The following is a 21,272-nucleotide window of genomic DNA, read 5'->3' as shown; positions in this document are numbered from 1 at the left end:
AACTGTATCCACTGCCTCCTATAGGGACCTCCAGAAGTAAGGGCTTCTACAAGTTAAACATCAAAACAGGGTAGTGAGGGGAGCCTGGGTGGCTCAGTTGGTTGAGCGATCTTACCTTAGGTCATGATCTCAGGGCCTGGGATCAGCCTGTGTGGAGCTCTGCACTGAGTGGGGAGTTTCCTTGAGGATTTTCTCTGTCCCTCTGCCCCTCCCCTGACATTCCCTCTCAAAATACATAAATAAATAAATGAATGAATGAATCTTAAACAACAGGGTAGTGAAATTTCTTTCTCTAGAGGCCTTTTGAAACTGGAAAGATTCTGATTGCCTGAAATATCTTCAGAGGGAGGCTATCAAAAGGCACGGCTCTAGTGGGGGATCTGCATGGACTTGGGACAATTTGAAGAACAGTGAAATTGACCATCAGAGCTTCCACGGCTCCCCAAGGTCTCTGGCCCCTCTCATCAACTGTTTTGCTAGATCTCAGGGCAAAAGCAGAACTGGCCCAAGATGCTCTACCTTAATTGCTGTCTTTCCCTGCAGACTTCTCACTGCAAAGAACCACTTGAAGAGAGCCAGGATAAATCCTAAAGAATGCCACCATCACCACTGAATTCCAGACACGGGCATGTGGGTGGAAAATATTTTAGGGCAGTGACTCATGGTAAGTTGCTTCCTCCAGTCCCTAAATGGTACTATTCGATGTCAAGCTACCTCAGGCTCTGGCTGATAAAAGCAGAGGGAGAGAGAACCTAGTGTCGTGAGCTGTGCTGGTCAGGATACATATACATATACATATACATATACATATACATATACATATACCTACATATACTGCTTGTATAACTTGCCAAAATTTATGAAGACCATATGTATCAGTTGCTGCTCTGTATGCTCCAAGTGAAAGAAATCCAACTAAAATATGTTTGAACCAAAAATGTCATACAGTGAATCAGCTTATATAACCAGGAAGCCTAAGTACTTAAAGCTGCCTGCATCTAGGGTTCAAACAAGTCATCTTCTTCCCATCAATCCCTCAACTGTGCTTTCCTTTGGCTTCAGGCTCTGAAGGATGCAGGCTCCAAGACTGCAAACATGGTCATTCATCATTCTAACTCTACACCAAGGTAGAGAAAGCCCATCCTCAAAAGTCATCTTTTTGGGTTGCTTGGAGCTGTATCTAGGAGGTGAACAATAGTTACATAATCACAATTCTGTAAACACTATCAATTATCAGGAAAGAGTGGCATAACTAAACCTCAAGAACGGACTGGGGTGTTAAAGAACTAACTCCTTGCCTGTGATAATAGGAAGTCCACAGACAGTGTCTAAAATGGATAAATCCAAAGCTAGAATTGCCAAGATAGGTGGGGAGATAAGCATCAGAAGATTCAGCTAGAAGTAAGCAGGCCCAGTGAGCTGGCTCAGGAGGGAAGGTGGGGATGGTCAAGGGGAAGAAACTGCCGTGGGTCATTATGTTTCCTCACCATTTGATGTCATACTATTTGAACTGTAAACTATATATAATAATAATAACTATTGGGGAGTTTTAAAAATTCATTATTTTTGTCCAGCTTTATTGAGGTATAATTGACAAATTAATAATTAAAAACCCTTTAACCCCATATTTTAAAAGAGTGGGAAGAACTGACTTCCTACAACAGAATCCAGGGGAACATTAGCTATTCCAGTTTTGAGAGAAATGGTTGCATTAGTCCTTGTTTGATGACTTTAGTCAGCTGCCAAGAAAGGATATATCTGGGGTTCAAATAAGAAAGGCTCTCAAAAAATGAAAAATAAATAAATAAATAAATAAATAAATAATAAATAAAGCTCCCACTCCAGTGTTCAGAAAGCAGTTAAAAACAGATCTGACTGGATTGGGAAGGTGAGAATTAGCCCAAACTATACTAATAATATAGCTAGTCTTTTTTTTTTTTAAGATTTTATTCATCCAGGACTGCCCAGTTGGCTCAGCGGTTTAGCGCCGCCTTCAGCCCAGGGCGTGATCCTGGAGTCCCGGGATCAAGTCCCAAATCAGGCTCCCTGCATGGAGACTGCTTCTCCCTCTACCTGTGTCTCTGCCTCTGTGTGTGTGTGTGTGTGTCTCTCATGAACAAACAAAATCTTTTTTAAAAAAGATTTATCCATTTGAGAGAGCAAGTGAGGGCATGAGCGAGGGTGGGGGCACGGGGGAGGGGCCAGACTCCCCACTCAGTAGGGAGCCTGTTGTGGGCTGGACCCCAGAACCCTGGGATCATGACATGAGCCCAAGGCAGAGGCTTAACCAACTGAGCCACCCAGGTGCCCTATAGCTAGTCATGTTCAAGTACTTCCAGCAGGCCAGAAACTCTCCTAAGGATATTATCTTAATCCTCAGGTCAACTGATATTTTCCCCAATTTACAGATGAGGAACTGAGGCTCAGATAGTTTTGGGAATTTACCTGAAGTCACACCCTCTGGCCCCTCTGCCTGAGGCTAAGAGGCTAAGAGTGTGTTGTGCCTTTACTTCTGTTTTCCAATTGCCAATCTTCAGTGCTATATCTCAAGGGGCCTGTGAAAACCATAGCCTCACATTGCTTGGTTGTCCTGAACGCCCACAGTAGTGTAGGGAAGGCCCAGTAAACAGTATGGGGTAGAGCTGGTGTTCAAACCTAAGCATTACCGCCTCCCAAGCCCACTTGCTCTGCCACTGAACTATGCTAACTCTCTAATTAGAATTAGAGTTGGGTGAGAGTCCTCCCTCTACCATTTATTTATTAGTTCTGAGGCCCTGGGACCCCAAGTTACTTAGCCTCTCTCTGAAGCCTGTTTTCTTATCTGTGCTATTGAAGGTAACAATGGCAACCTACCTTCCCAGTGGTTGACAAGGACCAATCACAATTCCTATCTGGCAAATAATAGAAGCTTCTCTTTTGCCCAAATGTCCCAAACAACAATAGAAGCTTCTCTTTTGCCAAATAATCCCTTACCCCTCAGCTCCTAAAATAAGACAAAGGTTCTTACATTTTCTTATGCTTTGGATCCGCTGGTGCTGAGGGCAGAGGACAGCAGAGATGGTCAGGCCTAAATTCTTGGACCCCATCCCAGAGTGACTCTCCAGGGAAGGGATGGGGTTCAGGAATCTACACCTTGGACCTGTCTGCAGGGAATTCAGACACCTGCAGTTCTCCTACCTGGCTTTTTAAATAAGTCTGTGGAGTTCTTGAAATCTAAGCTGACAGACCAGTGGCCTGTGAGCTGAGTTTGCTAGTGTTTGAGCCCTTCCTGCACAGGCCTCCAGCTGTATCTGCATCCTTCCTTTCCCCCCTCATCCAATCTGTCTTTATCTCCCCTCCCATCCCAGCCCCAGCCCCTTACTCTGTTCTTATGTCCAACTTCCTCTCCACTCTTGGGGACCTCCCCTGAGCTCAGCCTGCACTCCTACCTACCAGCCACTTCTCTGCCAGTTTCTTCACCTGCAATGCCCCTTCCTCTATCCACCTGCAAGACTCAGATAAAAGCTGCCTCTTCCAGGATAACCTTCAAGCTCTCTTCTCTTTGCATGTGACTTTATTACTGTTCAAATGATATACCAGTGTGAATTTTTTTTTCTGGCTGGAAACTACCTTGTGGACTCATGGCCCATGAATGGTGAAAATGTGCACCAGAGCAAGATGAAGAGAGGAAGACAAGCAGAGGGACTGAGAGGCCTGAGAAGTAAGAGAAGACCAAGAGCCAAGGGCTAGGCTCCTGAAAAACCAGACAAAAGATTACTATGTGGGGTTCCCACGCTTTTGCAGACAGTGGCTGTGCAAAAATTCATTGGAAGAACTGAGAAATAGTGCTCACTTTGGCAGCACACATACTAAAACTGGAAGAACTGAGGAATATTGCTTGCTTGCTCCATTTGGGGGAGGGCATGCTTGAGTCAAGACACTGATGGTATTGGTGTGCTAATTATTACCAGAAACACTATCCTTTTGCCTAGGAAATGCGATTTCCCTAGTAAATCCCTTACTTTCCACTTTGTTCAACACCCAGAAAATACTTTGCCTCTCTCTCTTTATTTCTAACTTCCTCCTCAACTATTTTTTAAAGTATTTTATTTATTTATTCATGAGAGACACGGGAGGTGGGGGGAAGAGACACAGGCAGAGGGAGAAACAAGCTCCATGCAGGGAGCCTGATGGGGACTCATTCCGGGGAATCCAGGATCTGGCCCTGGGCTGAAGGCGGCGATAAACCGCTGAGCCAACCGGGCTACCCACACCTCAACTATTTTTTATTTTATTTTATTTTATTTTTTATTTTTATTTTTATTTTTTTTATTGGAGTTCAATTTGCCAACATATAGAATAACACCCAGTGCTCCTCCCATCAAGTGCCCCCCTCAGTGCCCATCACCCAGTCACCCCCACCCCCCGCCCACCTCCCTTTCTTTCTCTGATTGACTTACTTCACTCAGCATAATACCCTCCAGTTCCATCCACGTCGAAGCAAATGGTGGGTATTTGTCGTTTCTAATGGCTGAGGAATATTCCATTGTATACATAGACCACCTCTTCTTTATCCGGCTCCCCCTCCTCAACTATTAACCATACTGAATGCTCTCAGCCTCATCTAGTCTAAAACCGAGAAGTGGTTCTCACTCCCGGAGAGATTATTACCAGAGAAGCAGCCCCCACACACTCAGGGCCACATCTCCACCAGCCATTTTTTACGGGTCACAGAACCCCTGGCCCAGGTCAGTGGAGCTTGCTTCCAAGAGCTGCCCTGTTCCCAGGCCAGCCCTATAAATACTCCCAAAGTCCCCCTGGACCTGCAGTTAGTAGTACCTCTGCCCCCGGGCACTGTCCCCACACTCAGGCCCTACGCTCCCCGCTGGACCAAAGCCTGCAGGTGAGAAGTGACCAAAGCAGACATCCCCCCTCCCACACACTTTGGACCTTTTGTTCGGAGTCCACCTGCAAAAGAAATGTCAACTCTACCGAGGAAAGCAAACACACAAGTACCTGGCTAGATGAGAAGAACCAGATCCTGGAGCTTCGTGCCTCAGGGGCTGATGGGCAGGTACAGGAGAAAGTCCCGAGGAGGAGGGAGCGGGGAGCTAAAGACGCCCTGTTGGCATAAGATATGGTCAAAACACGTACACTTTTTTTCCTCAGAGCCCCCGGGCTGGAAGCACCACCAGCGCCCATGCCCTCAGGGAGGCAAAAATAGCGTAGACGTCACTGGTCTGCTTTTACGAGTGGGAACCTACCCCTCAGGAGGCCAACGTTCCACGGATGGCGCTGAGCCAGGCGAGATGAGGAACCCAGAAGCCGGGATCTAGTCTGAGCAGACACTGCTAGAGGCGGGCGTTAGGCCAAGCTCCTCGTACGTCGGTGACCTCGCTTAGTGGCCTCACCTCTTCAGGCGGATCTCCCTCGCCCGTTAGCGGAGTCGCGAGCCTCCCATCGTGACCTTAGGTGAAAGCAGAGCCGGCTGCTTAGTTCCCTGAGCCACCCAGGTGCCCCCATCTATACACTTCTGATGTTCCATCACCTTTGCTTTCGCGGGACAAACTGAACTTAGCCCTGATCTACTGTCTTCTTCTATGTACTGTTGGATTTGCTGTGAGAATTCCTGGTTCAGCATTATCGCCCCTCTGTTCATGAGGATGACGGGCACGTTAGTTTTCTCGTACTTTTGTTGTTGGTCCTATTTCAACGGAAAGTTTAAACTAACCACAGAATGAGTTGGGGGATATTCCCTCTCTGGGCTATGGGTGAATTTGTATGATTTGAGACAACTTGTCTTGAAAGTTCTGTGGAACTCACTAATAAAACTTCCTAGCTGGGAAAAAAAAAGGAAAGAAGAAAGAAAAGAGAAAGAAAGAAAGAAAAGAAAAAGAGAAAGAAAGAAAGAAAGAAAGAAAAGAAAGAAAGAAAGAAAGAAAGAAAGAAAGAAAGAAAGAAAGAAAGAAAGAAAGAAAGAAAGAAAGAAAGAAAGAAAGAAAGAAAGAAAAAAAAAAAAGAGCCTCACCTCTTCAGGCGGATCTCCCTCGCCCATTAGTGGAGTCCCGAGCCTCCCAGATCGCTCACCCGCTGGCTTCAGGACCGTTGGCCCCGCCCCGTGGCTCCTCCCGCCCCGCCATTGGCTGCGCGGGCCGGGGGCGGGGCCGAGCGCCCAACCGCCCGGATGGCGTCAGGCGCCTCGAGCGCAGTTTCCGGGTGTCCGTGGCGGAGAGGCGGGAGCGTCGAGTCAGAGGCGCAGAGGCTGCAGCGGCCAGGAGCGACCCCCGCCCCCTCCCCGCTCGCCCTGGTGAGTCCGGGGTCAGGGGGGAGGGGGGGAGGGGCGGCGGGGTCGAGATGCGAGCGGGCGGCGGGCGCCTTCCGTGGTCCCACGCCCCTGGTTGCCTTTGCGCTGTCCCGCTTCAGAACCCTTTGCCTTCCCGGTTCTAAGCCCCGCACCCTACCCCCCTCGGAGCCGAGCCTTCAGCCCGCACAGCCCCTGCTGACCGCCCCCTCCATCTTCTCCCGACGGGGACCCGGGGACCCGAGCCCAGCACGTACCCCCACCCCTCACCTCTGTGTTGTGTAAATGCAGCCACACTCTTGACCCCCTGCTAGTCCAGTTCCAACCCCGAGCGCAGACACATCCCTCCTCCGCCCTCTGAAGCGTCACGCCCTCACCCCTCAACCCCTGTGGCAATCCCGGTGCTCCACGCCAACCTCCTCTGAGCCCCACCGCCATGGCTTTCCCCTTTTCCGACTCAGCTTTCTTATCCCAGTCCCCGAAGGTCTGCTCAGCCCTACCACCCCACCTCCACCCACCCTTATTCAATGCCTGCCATCCAAGCGGATGCCCTGCTGAGCTCACCCCCTTCTTGATAGCTCTGATCTCAGCCCTATCCCAAGTCTTCTATGTATCTTCTTGTCCACACCGACTCAACCCCTCACTTCCCAGCCATCCTGAGAACACTTCATCTTTGCTAAACTGCGCCCGACTCTTGCCGCCCCAGTTCCTACCACCCCAACCCAATCTTCTTAAAATGAGGCCTCCATGCCCCCATCTCTTCCTCTCAGCTCTGTGCCCATTCTTCCCTTAATGCGGTCCCCATCTGATCTGAAGACTTAGTGCAGTCTCTTGCCAGCCCCACCTGCTGCCCCCCAACAGCCAATCCAGGTGCTTTTTCATAGCCGGGTAGTTACTGAGCAGCTCGATTGGTACAGGGCCTCAGATGGTAAGTAAGTGTGGAGGAGTAGAGATCTATGTCCTGTGGTTCAAGAGGTTTTCCTGAGTGTCTCCTCTCCTGTACCTGTCCTCAAGGATTGTGTTTCTAGCATTCATATTATGTTACTTGTGTTGGCTGCTGCAGTGGTACCTTGTCATCCAAATATCTGGAAGGTGAGGGATGGCTACTCATTCAGCCTGGGACAGTGGAAGCTTATCACTTCCTTTTGGACGATAATCTGTAGAAACTCAGGGGGTTGCACTATGTGGGGTTGGCTGTGGTCACAGACCCATGCCCATGAAGGTTTTCCTGGCATTTAGAGACGACCCTCACCCGGGGCTCCTCCCAGCCAGAGCTGATTGCAAGTTAGTCCCAGTACTGAACACAGGGAACACAGTACTAGACGTGATGTTACATGTTGTGAAGAGTGTAGGTGAGTGGATCCTGGGGAAGCTGATGGCTAGGTGGCTTTGGAGGTTTTTGAATTGCTTCCTCTTTTTGTAGGTGCTGGATCGTTGAGTTTTGACCATTTTGATTGCCCTTGAACTGAGAGAGCCAAGTTCCTCTAGAGTAGCTAGACATTCTTGAGGCACCCAGGCCCATTTGTTAACATTTATAATTTATAATTTCCTTGGGGTTTTGGATACACATCCCCTGTAAGTTCTGGTGACCAGGCCCCAAGGGATTGGCTGTTTGACAGTAATTGTAAAGGGCCCCAAAGAGGACCCATTGTCTTTGCTTGCCATTTATAGTCTCACTTCTTTGAAAATTGAATGCCTGTCTACCTTCACTATCCCTCCGTAAAGGTGTCTATCTTCTTCCCTTTCTTCTGCTTCCTGATCTCCCTCTCTGCTCCATCTCCCTCCTCCTTAAGCTCAACCCCCCCCCAAAAAAAACCCCTCTTCTAAAAACCTAAAAACCTAAAACCCTCTTCTTCCTGTTTGAAGGGCTATGTGTGGCTTTTGTGGAAAGCAGATTCAACATATCGAAGGGAAATAAAAATGGAATCGGCAGCTTCGACTACGGCATCTTCCAGATCTACAGGCATTTCTGCTGCAAGGATTACTGGAGTCACTCAGAAAACATTTGCCACGAGGACTGTCAAGGTCTGGCCAGGGCCTCAGGGTGGGAAAGCTCTACTCACAGGACTTCTCTTCCTATTCAAAGTCTGGGAGTGTCCCCAGACGGACTGCCCATGGAGTCCAGAAATGTTTTTGCTGAGCAGAGGACTTGACAAGTGGCTGTAGTGCCCATCCACTTAGCAGATTCTTTGGTGTACAGGATCTAGAAAAGCTCTGCATAGTTAATAGCAGAGCAGGAGCAACAGCAGCAGCCAACATTTCTTGAGAGTGTGTCCTATACTAAGCACTTTACCTGCAGAGCCCATTTCACCCAGCGTTTCATGTGATGGAAACTATTATGATGCCCACTTTACAGATGAGCAAACTGAGGCTCATAGAACCAGTTCCGAATACCAGGCTGGTGGCCCTGAAGGCTCCACTCTAACCATCAAGTAATACTTTGGCCAATGTCTGATTAAAGGCCAAGTGCAAACTGCCGACCTCAGAGCCGCTCCAGGAGGCTCCATAGTCCATGACTTGGACCTTCTCTCCTCTTTCATACTCTGATTCACATCCCTAGACTCTTCATCTGAAGAGCTTCCCTGATCAGGCAAGATTTACCTTGATCTCTATACTGCCTGTTTTGACATCTCCTTTCCCTAGAAACCCTCAAACGTGGCATGAACTACCATCTACCCTGACTAGGAAGTATGGGGGTAAACAGTTGTCCTGTCCCTCCTGCCCCCACCCCCGGCCACTCCCTGTCGCCATTGTGGGGATGTCTAAATAGGCCTCTGGGAGGGAGGCTTTGCCTAATCTGGAAATACTCAGCCCCTGGGGGGTACATGCCAGCGCAGGAGCAAGCCCAGCGAGCTGGAGCAAGCCTTGTCTGCCTCAGTCTTAGTCCTCTGTTGTCACAGGTTCTCTCTCTCTCTCTCTCTCTCTCACTCTCTCTCTTCCTTCCAGACATACTGAGCCCCAATCTTCTCTCAGCCATCAGCTGTGCAAAAAAGATTGTGTCTGGAGCAGGGGGTATGAAGAACTGGTGGGGAGGACACTGTGGGACTAGGGTAGCAGCCAGAGCCCTGGGAAGGTTGTAGTGACAGAGAAAGGCACAGTAGGCAAGGACTAGACCCTTTTATAGCCTAGAAAAATGTGGGAGAGTGGCAGGGCTTGGAACTCTGACTTACAATACCCAGGATCTGGGTCTTTTTCTGATGTACTAAAATGATTTTAGAAGGGGGCGTTTGGGTGGCTCAGTCAGTTGAGGGTCCAACTCTTGATTTCCACTCAGGTCATGATCTCACAGTCATGGATCAAGCCCTGAGTCAGGCTCCACACTCAGCACAGTTGTGCTTGGGATTTCCCCTCTCCCTCTGATCCTCACCCGTTAGGGCTGTGTCATCTCATTCTCTCTCTCTCTCTCTCTCTCTCTCTCTCTCTCTCTCAAAATAAATAAATAAACAAATAAATATTTGGGCGCCTTGGTGGCTCAGTGGTTGATCATCTGCCTTCAGCTCAGGTGGTGATCCCCAGGGCCTGGGATCGAATCCCACATCAGGCAGCCTGCTTGTCCCTCTGCCCATGTCCCTGTCTCTCTCTGTGTGTCTCACATGAATAAATAAAATCTTTAAAAAAAATAGATCTTTAAAAAAATAAATAAATAAAACTCTTTTGATGCAGTAACAAAGTAACTCGAGTGAGTAGAGGGAGCTGTATCCTGAGGGCACAAGGTGTCTCCCTGAGCTTACACAGGTGTGGCTAGACCTCAGGAAGGTAGTGGAAGCAGAGCTGGAAAGTGTCAGCCAGCTTTTCCTGGCAAGTTTCTGCCTCCTGGTCCATTTGCTTCACTACTTTCTTGGTAGAGAGCAGCATTCTCTCCTCCACATTTCACAGCACAGACTCTGGCTGCCCCAAGTGGATGGGCTAATGTCCTGAGCAGCAACAGAGACTGTCTAGGCTTAGTCCCTGTCCAAATACCTGGGATAAAGAACCTGATTGGTTCAGTTTGGATGCTGATCCCTGCTTGGTTCCATCTGCTGGAGGCCTGGGAGCAATTGAGCTATACCGTCAGGGTTGCCACAGGGTCCCCTCTTGCTAATTGGCAGCAACATTTTCTGTAAATGTAAATGCTCCTGTCAGCATTTGTCCACGATGGTGGACATTAGGATGTTTACTTTACTTTTCTGAGCTTCAAACTGGATATATACAGAATGCAACTGGCTGTATATACAACTGGCCAGTTGACTACAACTGGCCTCCAGGCGTCTGTGAGGATGGAGGGAGTTAAGTGCCTTGCCTACTCTAGAAACACCACGCAGAAGGGACACTGATGGCTATTAGGGCTGACCTGGTCTGGAGGGAGAGTCAATGGTTGCACCTGAGATTGATTATTTTTTATTTACCTTTTAATTTATTTAGAAACTCTCAGCCTTCTACAATGGTGCTCTCATACTTCAGAGGAAGAGGAGGTTTTGAAAATGTGGAAGCATATCGGTTGGGGGAAGTAGAGGACAAAGACCACGGATAGGGGAAATTTAAGGGACGAATCAGAGGGCCAGGGGGAACAAAGCAGAGAGCTAGGAATGAAGGGGATTCTGAGCACTGCTCTAAGATCTGGGTCATGTAGGTGCAGAAGGAGCTTACTGAGTAGTAAAAACAAGAGCCAATCTGTTTTCTTTCCACAGGGTAGCATGGAGGTTGCACTGTGCAGGCCGGCCACTCTCCTACTGGATGACAGGATGTTTCTTGGGATGAGACAGGACACAGGGCTGCTGTAGAGTCATTCCAGAGCTCCTCTTCTCACTCAGGAATTCATTTCTCCTTCCTCTTGCCTCCGCTTCACGTTATTTTCTTTCCTTCCCATTTACGAATAAACCTGACCGGATCCCCCAGGAATAAATGGTTGTCTCGGGCTTCCTCCTTGTACCTGTCTGGGCCCAGGCCTCTGGTTCTGACTCTCATTTGCAAACCAAGAGGACCACAATGAAGAAGTTGTTATATTTGGATAATTATTAAAGCATTCCTTGTGCAAAGGATGTGTTGATTTATTCATTTTTAATTCTAGATATATTCCAGTACCTAACCTAAGAGTGTGGCAGGCACTAGAAGAAGGAAAATAAACCACAACTATTGTTCTTGAGGTGTTTATAAGCTACCCAGAGAAGCGGAGACATACTCAACTAATGGGTATAATAATTGAGTTGATACGTACAATGAATACAATGGATAATGAGATGGGTAATAAAATCTACAATTTTTGGTTTAAAACAGTATCAGGATCCCGGTCGTTTCTCCAAAGCCAACTATTTTCAAAGTAAAAGAAGATGGGATCCCTGGGTGGCGCAGCGGTTTGGCGCCTGCCTTTGGCCCAGGGCGCGATCCTGGAGACCTGGGATCGAATCCCATGTCGGGCTCCCGGTGCATGGAGCCTGCATCTCCCTCTGCCTGTGTCTCTGCCTCTCTCTCTCTCTCTTACTGTGTGCCTATCATGAATAATAAAAAAAAAAGTAAAAGAAGATTCCGAAGAAGATAATGGGTGGGGCTAAGGGTCTTGTATATTGAGGTGGAGAAAGAAAGTAGTGCTGGCTGGGGTCAAGAGATGGTGCCAGGTGCCAATGATTTGGGGGTGCTTTCAGAGAATGGGCTAAAATCTAGATGTTTAAGAAAATAAACGCATCTTTATTTGGGATCTGAAGGTGCTAATGTGGAGTAAAACATGCATAAGGACAATGCAAAGACAGAAAAGGGGCCCTTGGAGGAATGTCCTGCACATAGCTAACAACAGTGTTTGACTAAACTGTCCCACTTGGGCCACTGATATCCCTACTTCTGGGCCTTCACTTGTTTTCACAGACCAATAAAACATCAACAAAGTTAAGGCGGGGTTAAGATTTCCAACTTTTTATTTTAAAGCTCAAGTAAAAGCACTCATTAAAACTATCCTCTAGGGATCCCTGGTTGGCTCAGTGGTTTGGCGCCTGCCTTTGGCCTGGGGCGTGATCCTGGAGTGCGGGGATCCAGTCCCCTGTTGGGCTCCCTGCATGGGGCCTGCTTCTCGCTTCTCCCTCCTCCTGTGTCTCTGCCCCTCTCTCTCTCTCTCTCTCTCTCTCGTGTCTATCATAAATAAATAAATAAATCTTTAAAAAATAAATAAATAAATAAAAAACTATCCTCTATCAGCAACGCCTCATAAAACAATTTTTTAGCATGAAAAATGAAGGTCATATTTTTAGGATAATGGGATAGAGTTTGTTTTATATATATATATATATAAATTTAGTTTACAAATAAATGAATTTTATATATATATATAGTAAACCCTGATTATATGGTCCTTTTCTTGTTTTGCCAAGGACTGGTGAAAACTTCATCAATGACCAGCTCCGGTCTGAAAACCACTGTTTAGAAACCCCAGGACATTTTTAAAAAAGATTTTAAGAATTTATTTATTCATGAGAGACACACAGAGAGAGGCAGAGAGGTAGGCAGAGGGAGAAGCAGGCTCCCCCAGGGGAGCCCGAGGTGGGACGGATCCTGGCATCCCGGGATCACGCCCTAGCAGGCCCTAGCAGGACGGAGAAATCTAAATGTTTAAAGGTCAGTAGGGAACTACTAACGGCTTAGTACTCTAAATCTTCTCTGGCGGTGCCGCTGAAGCCAGTTGCTCTAAAGATGACCGCACCCTGGGATCCTGGAAGCTCACCCTTTGACTCTACCCTAAAAATACACTGGAAGAGAGGAAGGAAACTCTAGGACTCTGGCGCGGTGGCGCTGCGGGAGGGGAAGTCGAGTTAGAGACCCGCCCAGAGTGGGGGGCCAGGGCGGGCGGGAACGGGGCGGTCTCCCCCCACTCCCGCCGAGCCGGCCCCGCCCCCCGGACCGGCCTCTCTTGAAGAAGCGCGGGGGCACCTTTCGAGTGAAGAATTAATAGGGCAGCCCAGGTGGCTTAGTGGTTCAGCGCCGCCCACGTGAAGCTCCCTGCATGGAGCCTGCTTCTCCCTCTGTCTCTCTCTGTGTCTATGTCTCTCTCTGTGTCTCTAATAAATAAATAAATAATCTTTAAAAAAAAAGAATTAATAGTGCTGGGACACGTAGGTGGCTCAGTGGTTGAGCTCAGGGCGTGATCCTGGGGTTGTGGGATCCAGTGCTGCATCTGGCTCCCCAAGGAAGCCTGCTTCTCCCTCTGCTTATGTCTCTACCTCTCTCTGTGTGTCTCTCATGAATAAATAAAACTTAAAAAAATTAAAAAATAGTGCTATGACTTTATTTGCATTATTTAAATATTTATGAATATGTTAATATACTACATCCTGCCTAAAGTTGACATAGGCATTTAAGATGAAACTAGTGGATGTAAGAAATTCACAGCAGAATGTGAGTTATTTAGCGAGTTAACACTGGAGGCGTTTGCATTCTCAAAGGAGCTATTTAATGCAAATAACCTCTAATTTTTTTGTTGCTTATAAAATTTATAGAAGTATGTATATTCATTGTTCTAACAGGTTAGTAACTTGGGGAGAGGAGTGTTGCAGACTCAGGTCCTGTGTCCGTGTTAGGTCCATATTGTCTGCTCTTCAGGTTGTGTTCTCAGACAGGAGCTACAGGATGGGACAACAAAAACAATTTACTTCCTTTTCTCACCTACAACCCTATCATTTGCTTCTGGAGGGCTTCCTTGCTTTCATCGTCACTCTCACCACTAGAGGTGAAGGAAATCATCCAATTAATCAGAGGCCCTAGAAATGATGCAGAAAAGTACTGTAGCTTAAAAATGATAAATAACATTCATTTAGGGCTTACTATGAGCTCATTGCTTACAATGTTGTTCCCTATTTAATCTTCACAATCAGTTCATGAAATAGGTATTGATAACTGTCGGGTGTATACAAAACTAGCCTATGTGGCAGGTTGTGATCTTTTTCGGTCTCTCTCTCCTGTCTTTAGGTTCATCTTGGCACCAAACATAAAGCAGTTCAACATCAGGCCCTTGCCCTAAAGAGCTCCCAATGCCAAGAATTGGCAAATTATTATTTGGTTTCAATGGATGATCAAAAGGATCATCAAGGGAAACTTTATAGATTTTCTTTGACTAATCAGACTCACTTCAACATTGAAATCCTGGACATTAGAGAAGAGAGAACTGGAAGTGGGGAGATGTGAGAGTCCTCTAAGTGGAAGGACCTGAACATTGGCCTGCCACCTAAAATTAATAATACTCTCAATGATTTGGGTGGCGGTGCCCATAATTTTCACCAATATTTGTAGGGTGTAGAATAAAAAACAATTGTCTATATCTAATAGTTCATTTGCAAGTCTTACTTGATTTTGAAGCTATAGGATACTTCAACTGTTAGCTAGGTTTGCTGGAGTTTAGTTTTTATTTCTAATAACAAGATATCTTGAGATCCTAGGAAGGACCTTTAATTGAAAATCCCAACAGCTTCAGGATCTTTCTGACCTTGAAGAAAGGGAAAATGAAGATACCACGGAACCCCTTCAGAAGCAGAGCCTGAAATTCTTCTGTGCTTTAGAGGTGGTGTTGCCATCCTATGAGTGCAAGAGTCTTGGAGTTGGCATGGTCGAGGAGCCTTTGGATAAGCTACAGGAAGGTCTGTTTACAGTGGAGGTAGAGGTGGAGGTAGAGTGGAGTGGAGGTAGAATCTTTCCAAAACTCATCTTTTCAGATTATCATCAAGTCTTTCCCCTTGCTGAGCTGCTAAAGCCCTGGGTGGAGTTTTTCTGCCCTACAATACAGTTTTTTTTTTTTTTGTTTTATCATAGGCAATACCCGAAAGAACCTTTAGCTTTAAAATTCAAAAGCTGACTTTCTGCCAAGAAGTTTAGGAAGAGGGAAGTAATAATTTTCCTATTTTTGGTTAAGAATTTGCCTTGTGCTAAAATAGTCCTAGTCCTTCAAATACAGATCTCTTGTAGCCTTCAATTATGCCAGCAAAATTATCAACTCTTACTCTTACAAAATTATCAACTCAATTATTTAGCAAAATTATCAACTCTTACTCTTACAAAATTATCAACTCAATTATTTACTCTTGTGTAAATGTTGAGTCCTTTGCCTCCTATAAAAGGGCTAGTGTGTAAAGAAACAAATACAGATTCCTAGAAAAGGTATTCTGACTGATATGTTTTTTTCCCAGAGTTCGTAGCACTGAAGCTCTGGGTTGTTTGTTTGTTTTTGAAGATTTTATTTATTTATTCATGGGAGACACACACACAAACACACAGAGGGGGCAGAGACAGGCAGAGGGAGAAGCAGGCTTCATGCAAGGAGCCCAATGTGGTAGTCGATCCCGGGGACCCCAGGATCATGCCCTGGGCTGAAGGCAGACACTCAACCCCTGAGCCACCCAGGTGTCCCTAGGCTTAGGGTTTTAAGGGAGGGACAGGGCAAATAGGCTCCTATGGGTAATGCTTAGGAAGAGACCAGGTCATGTGCACTAACACCAATTGTTCCTTACTGTGTGATTCCAGCCCTTGATGCACAGGAGAGTAGATAGGGTCTGTAGAAGTAGAGTTTCAACTTGTCCATTTGAAATCTGTGATGTGAGATTTGTGCCACCTTTTTGGCTTGCATCTCCCTTCTGGTACTTCAGGAACTTCTGGGAGAGATCAGGGCAGTAAGAATGTGCCCTTCCAGGATACACCTACAGCAGAGCCATTCCACCAAACTCTTGTGTTATGCCTGCCCTTAGTTGCTAGGATAATGATCTAAGTATCATGGATGCACTTTCCTTTTAAACATACAACAAAAAAATCAGTTATCTTTCAGCTATAAATTTTAAGTTCATTTGTTTTGTTTGGATTTACGGTCTTTATCATTTCTGAAGAAAAGGAAAACAACCCAGAAGCTTCCTTCTTTCTAAAGAAGGTTATGTCTGATGCATTCCAGAAACTGTTGGTTGCGATTTTAGGTAAGACTTGCTTGATTGTTTTTTTTTTTCTTTTTTCTTTTTTTTTTTTTTTTTGGCCTTAAAGTACTTCATGTTCCTTGAACAAATAAACTCATTTTGAAAAGTTAGTTGGATGAAAACACTTCATATTCTTTTATTCACCAAATGCTTCCAAAGCAGCAGTCTCAGATTTGTTCTTTGTTGTATGTGTGAGACAGCAAATATTTTTGTCCCCAGTGTAGAGATATACAGTGACTTGCCTCCACATAGGAAGTGTTTGACCCAATCTTCTTTCTTGATTGCCCATAACACAAAGTAGTGATATAGTGGTTAGAAGCTTTAGGTATCTGTTGTCCATCTCTGTCTCTAGATTTCTTATGCAATTTTAGGTTTTAGAGTCAAATTTGTAGGTATTTATTCTCTCTAGGCTGCTATTTCTTTATCTGCAAAGTAAGCCAATTCAACTTACATCATGGGGAAGATTGTAAGAGTAAAGGAGATGACGAATATAAAAAGGTTAGAACTATCCCTGGAACATGGTAAGCAGACAAAACATGTCAACCTCTTATCATTATTGTTTTCGTCTTGGAGAATTTATTAGATTATGTTTCTTGAATCAGTTTGGTTTCAGTTTTTGTTTCTGGCACTGACATATTGAGTAAATATGATTCTGATGTAATGATCAACCATGTTTTTGTGAATCTTGAAAGTGGTCATCCTATTGAATAGTGTTGATTGTATTCCCTATTGAGTTCTACAGTGCTGTGAATGTTACAGGCTGTGCTCAAAGGAAATTTTATTTTTTTAATATTATTTTATTTATTTATTTTCTTAAAGAGGGAGGCAGGGGAGGAGTCGAGGGAGAGGAAGAGAGAGCTAATCTTAAGCAGGCTCCACGTCCAGCATGGACTCCAATGTGGGGCTTAGTCTCACAACCCTGAGATCATGACCTGAGCCAAAATCAAGAATCAGATACTCAACAGACTAAGCTACCCAGGAGCCCTTTTTTAAAATTTTTTTTGTGGTTTTTTTTTTTTTGCCAATTTTATAATTAGTAGAGTGTCCCCAAATAGTTGCTCCCCTGCTTCAGAGCTTTGAGTCTTAAATACTAAGAAATCCGAGCAGCCATGTTGGCTCAGAGGTTTGGTGCCACCTTCTGCCCAGAGCCTGATCCTGGAGACCTGAGATTCAGTCCCAGGTTGAGCTCCCTGAATGGCACCTGCTTCTCCATCTACCTGTGTCGCTGCCTCTGTCTCTCTCTCTCCTCTCTCTCTCTCTCTCTCTCTCTCTCTCTCAAATAAATAAAATCTTTAAAAAAGACTAAGAACTCCTAGCTAAGTATTAGAAGCTTTATTTGCTTGTAAGAGTTGACCCTGACCCTGTATTAGTCACCAGTTTCCAGCTTGGGCAGCTCTTCCAGTGAAGATTGACTTCCGTGGTCATCAGATGGAATCTCCATTAGCTCTCAACTCTGCCAACCTTTAAGAACCAAACTAAACGTTTGGGTTGTTGGCCTCACCCTAATATGCCAACCCTCGCCCTAATATGCTGTGGTATCCTTATACACATTCAAAACTCCTTAGGCTAAAAAGTCTTGTAACTCTACTTTGCCTTAAGGGAAATTGTATTGTCTATAAGGTACATAGCCCTGTTTCTGCCAGTAAAGTGTTCATATGCATGCCCGTCCCCTCTCCAAAGTATTGTATATTGTATCTGCAAGGAGAGGAAAACTGGACTCCAGCTGGATTGAAAGCAGCAGGGAAGGGATCATCTCAAAAGGCTTCCAGAATAGAAGAATGGTGGTTGCCAGGGGCTGGGCTGTGGGTGGGATGGGGAGTTATTGTCGAATGGATACCCTTAAAAATAGTTAATATGAGAGACAGGGTCACAGATTTAGAAAGATACTCAATGCAGCCTCAAGATTGGTGTTGAATTAGGTAACATCTAGAAATCTCTTGAAGATACGGACATTTATGTCTGTATCTGCATATCTATCTGTATCTTTGTAGGTAGATAGATTATAGGTAAATACAGACATGTTTTGGTGGGGGGAAGATATGCTTTGGGGAGGGGATCTGGACAAACTGCTTTTTTAAAAATTTTTTAACATTTTATTTATTTATTTATTTATGATAGTCACAGAGGAAGAGAGAGAGAGGCAGAGACACAGGCAGAGGGAGAAGCAGGCTCCATGCACCGGGAGCCCGACGTGGGATTCTATCCCGGGTCTCCAGGATCGCGCCCTGGGCCAAAGGCAGGCGCCAAACTGCTGCGCCACCCAGGGATCCCGCATAATGATTTTTTAAGTGTGATTGGTTTATCAGTAAATGAGATGGAGGGACTTGTGCGTGGCTAGATGGGTCCAACATTGGACCTTTGATTTTGGCTTAGGTCATGATCTCAGGGTCCTAGATCGAGCCTTGAATTTGGGGTTCCACACTTAGCAGGGAATCTGCTTGGGATTCTCTCCCTCTCCTTCTGTGCCTCCCCCCCACATGTATTCTTTTTCTCTCTTTTTTTTTTCTCTTTCTCAAATCTTTTTAAAAACTGAGATGGAGGAGTGCCTTGGTGGCTCAGTGAGTTAAGTGTCTGCCGTTGGTTCAGGTCATGATTCCAGGGTCCTGGAATCAAGCCCCAGTCAGACTCCCTTGTTCAGTGGGGAGTCTGCTTTTATCTCTTCCTCTGCCCCTCGCCCCCGCTTATGTGTGCTCTCTCTCTCTCTCCCCTTCTCTTACTCTCTAGCTCTCAAATAAAGTCTTTAAAAAATAGTTATTATAAAAACAGAAGTGTGAGATGAGAAAACTTCTAGGAAAATGCTTTTATTTTCTGCTTTTTAAATTCAAATAATGTCTAGTAATGGGTTCTATTATTTATATTGCAAATTTTATTTTATTTTATTTATTTTTATTGCAGTTCAATATGCCAACGTATAGCATAACACCCAGTACAGCACATTTTAGAACAAGAAAAACTATGAATTGATCCTTGTTAACTTTATTACAGAAAGTGGTAAAATAGCTGTGGAATACAGACCATGTGAAGAGATTACAGATGCCAGAACCCAAGAGGAGCTCCACGATTTAATTCAAGCACCAGGTTATTAAAGCTCAAGGGTTCCACAGCCACTATAACCATAATTTAAAGCAACTGACAGGATTTGGAAGACTATAGTTAGCTCTGTCATCTTTTGGGAAATGTGAAACTCTGAAACTCCTTTTGAGTGCAGGGAATTTCTGGGGCTTTTCTTGAAGTCTTGTCCCTGGGCTGTGACCCCTTTTTGAAATTTGGAGAGCAAATTGCATCAGAGTGCTCCTAGAGTTGTGGACATAGAAGAGGACACAGCCTTTTAGAGCTCACCTCAAACAGAATCTCAGGGACTTGGGAACTATGGCCTTAAGTGAGATAATGCTACAGCATTTGAAAACCTTTATGCGCATTGGGACCCCTGAGTGACTCAGTGGTTGAGCATCTGCCTTGGGTTTGGGGCCTGATCCCAGGGTCCTGAGATGGAGTCCCACATCAGGCTCCCCTCAGGGAGGCTGCTTTTCCCTCTGCCTATGTCTCTACTTCTCCCTGTGTGGCTCTCATGAATAAATAAAATATTTTTTTTAAATTATCTTTCAAATAAGGTATATTACCCAAATATCAGTATCTCATACACATCTTGTATGAAATATTTTGTAGAAGAACTTTTCTGAAACCCTGACCTTAAATTAGGGATTAAGTTGACAAAGTCATTTGTAAACTAAAATGCCAATGTTCGATAGATTGAATGTGAAAAAAAAATAAAAGGAGCAAAGAATGTGTTTCATGTCATTAAAAACTTAATGTGGGACTAGAATTCTGATTATTTAACTAACTCTGAAGTTGCAACATTTGTTTTGAAGGGAAGAGAGTAGAGATAGAAAAGGTGGTTACTTTCTGAAAAAGTATTTGAACCCGTAGGAGCCCTGTGGGTGCTGAGCTGGGGCTTCTTGTTGGATTGGAGAAGGTGCCACCTCCTCAGAGGTCTGTGGATGCTGACCCTGGCTTTCCTCCTGGGTTAAAGACTTACTCTTCTCAGACATCTGTTGAATTGAGTGGGAGCCTCTTCCTGAGCTGGAGGTGGTTCTCCCTCCTCGGAGGCCTGTGGATACTGGGTTGGGACCTCCTGCTGGGTTGAAGAAGGTTTAGCTTTCTCAGGAGTCTGTGCATGATGACCCTGGCTCTCCTCCTGTATTGAGGAAGGTTCACCCTCCTCGGGAATTTGTGGAAGCTCAGCAGGGGCCTCCTGCTGGGGTGGAGAAGGTTCCTCCTCTTCCTGAGTCCCTGGAAGTTGAGCCAGGGCCTCCTCCTGGGTTGAAGGTGATTCATCCTCCTCGGGGGCCTGTGAATCCTGAGCCAGGGTGTCCTGCTGGGTTGTGGAAGGTTTAACCTCTCCAGGGGTCTGAACAGGGGTCTCCTGCTGTGTTGGAGGTTTCTCCTGCGTGGGAGATTCTGGGGACTCAGTTGGAGTCTCCTGTTGAACTGGCAAATACATGTACAATCTCCTCAGGGGACTGTGGAGGCAGAGTTGGGGCTTCATGCTGGGTTGCAAAAGATTCCACATTAAGGGGCACAGAGGGCTGAACGACAGACTCATGCTGAACTGGCAAAGGTCCCACCTCTGTAGTGGGTTCTGGTGTTACAGTAACCTGCACGTCTGCAGGTTTAACAGTGATATTGGGCAGGTTTAAAGGTTGAACCTGATGGTGACCTGGAGGTGCAACTGTCACCTCATGATGCTCTAGAGGTTGAGCTGGGTGCTCCTGCTGGGTTGGAATAGGTTCCACCTCCCCCAAAGACAGCTCTGGTGGCTGAGATCATTGTTCTTGCAGGGTTGCAGAAGATTCTATCTCCCCTGGAAACCTGGGGTCTCTTGCTGGGTTGAAGTTTCTGCCTCATTAGGGAGCTCTGCAGGCTCAGCGGAGGCCTCCTCTTGGGGGGAAGGTTTTTCCTCTTCAGGATTTTTTGGGGGGGGTGGTGGGCTGAGCTGGGGTCTCCTGCTGAGTCACAGAAGGTTCAACTTCTGAACCAGAAGGCTCAGAAAGCTGAGCTGTTGGTTCCTGTACGCTTGGAGTAGG

At 45.9% G+C, this 21,272-nt stretch overlaps 1 protein-coding gene, 1 long non-coding RNA gene and 1 pseudogene across 2 annotated transcripts; 2 read left to right on the top strand and 1 right to left on the bottom strand.

The window, feature by feature from the left end:
* Positions 1 to 6,205: 6,205 nt before the first annotated feature.
* LOC129516822 (uncharacterized) lies at positions 6,206 to 11,295 on the top strand. The gene is made up of 3 exons (XR_008665875.1): positions 6,206 to 6,286; positions 8,147 to 8,305; positions 10,948 to 11,295. It is a non-coding gene; the product is annotated as an uncharacterized LOC129516822 (long non-coding RNA).
* Positions 11,296 to 13,600: 2,305 nt separating this feature from the next.
* LOC129500379 (RAD52 motif-containing protein 1-like) lies at positions 13,601 to 20,193 on the top strand (annotated as a pseudogene).
* Positions 20,194 to 20,212: 19 nt separating this feature from the next.
* Positions 20,213 to 20,734, bottom strand: LOC129500329 (putative uncharacterized protein FLJ43944). Its single transcript, XM_055310680.1, has one exon. The coding sequence runs from the start codon at positions 20,732 to 20,734 to the stop codon at positions 20,213 to 20,215; it is 522 nt and encodes a 173-aa protein (XP_055166655.1).
* Positions 20,735 to 21,272: the final 538 nt, after the last annotated feature.

Source organism: Nyctereutes procyonoides, unplaced genomic scaffold (assembly GCF_905146905.1).
Source record: "Nyctereutes procyonoides isolate TBG_1078 unplaced genomic scaffold, NYPRO_anot_genome, whole genome shotgun sequence".
Lineage (NCBI taxonomy): Eukaryota > Metazoa > Chordata > Mammalia > Carnivora > Canidae > Nyctereutes > Nyctereutes procyonoides.
Note: the sequence above shows the minus strand (reverse complement) of the source record. Positions and strands in the feature narration are given on the sequence as shown.

Coding starts and splice junctions, on each gene's coding strand:
- LOC129500329 (XM_055310680.1), bottom strand. CDS start 20,734: ATGAAGCCCCAACTCTGCCTCCACAGTCCCCTGAGGAGATTGTACATG.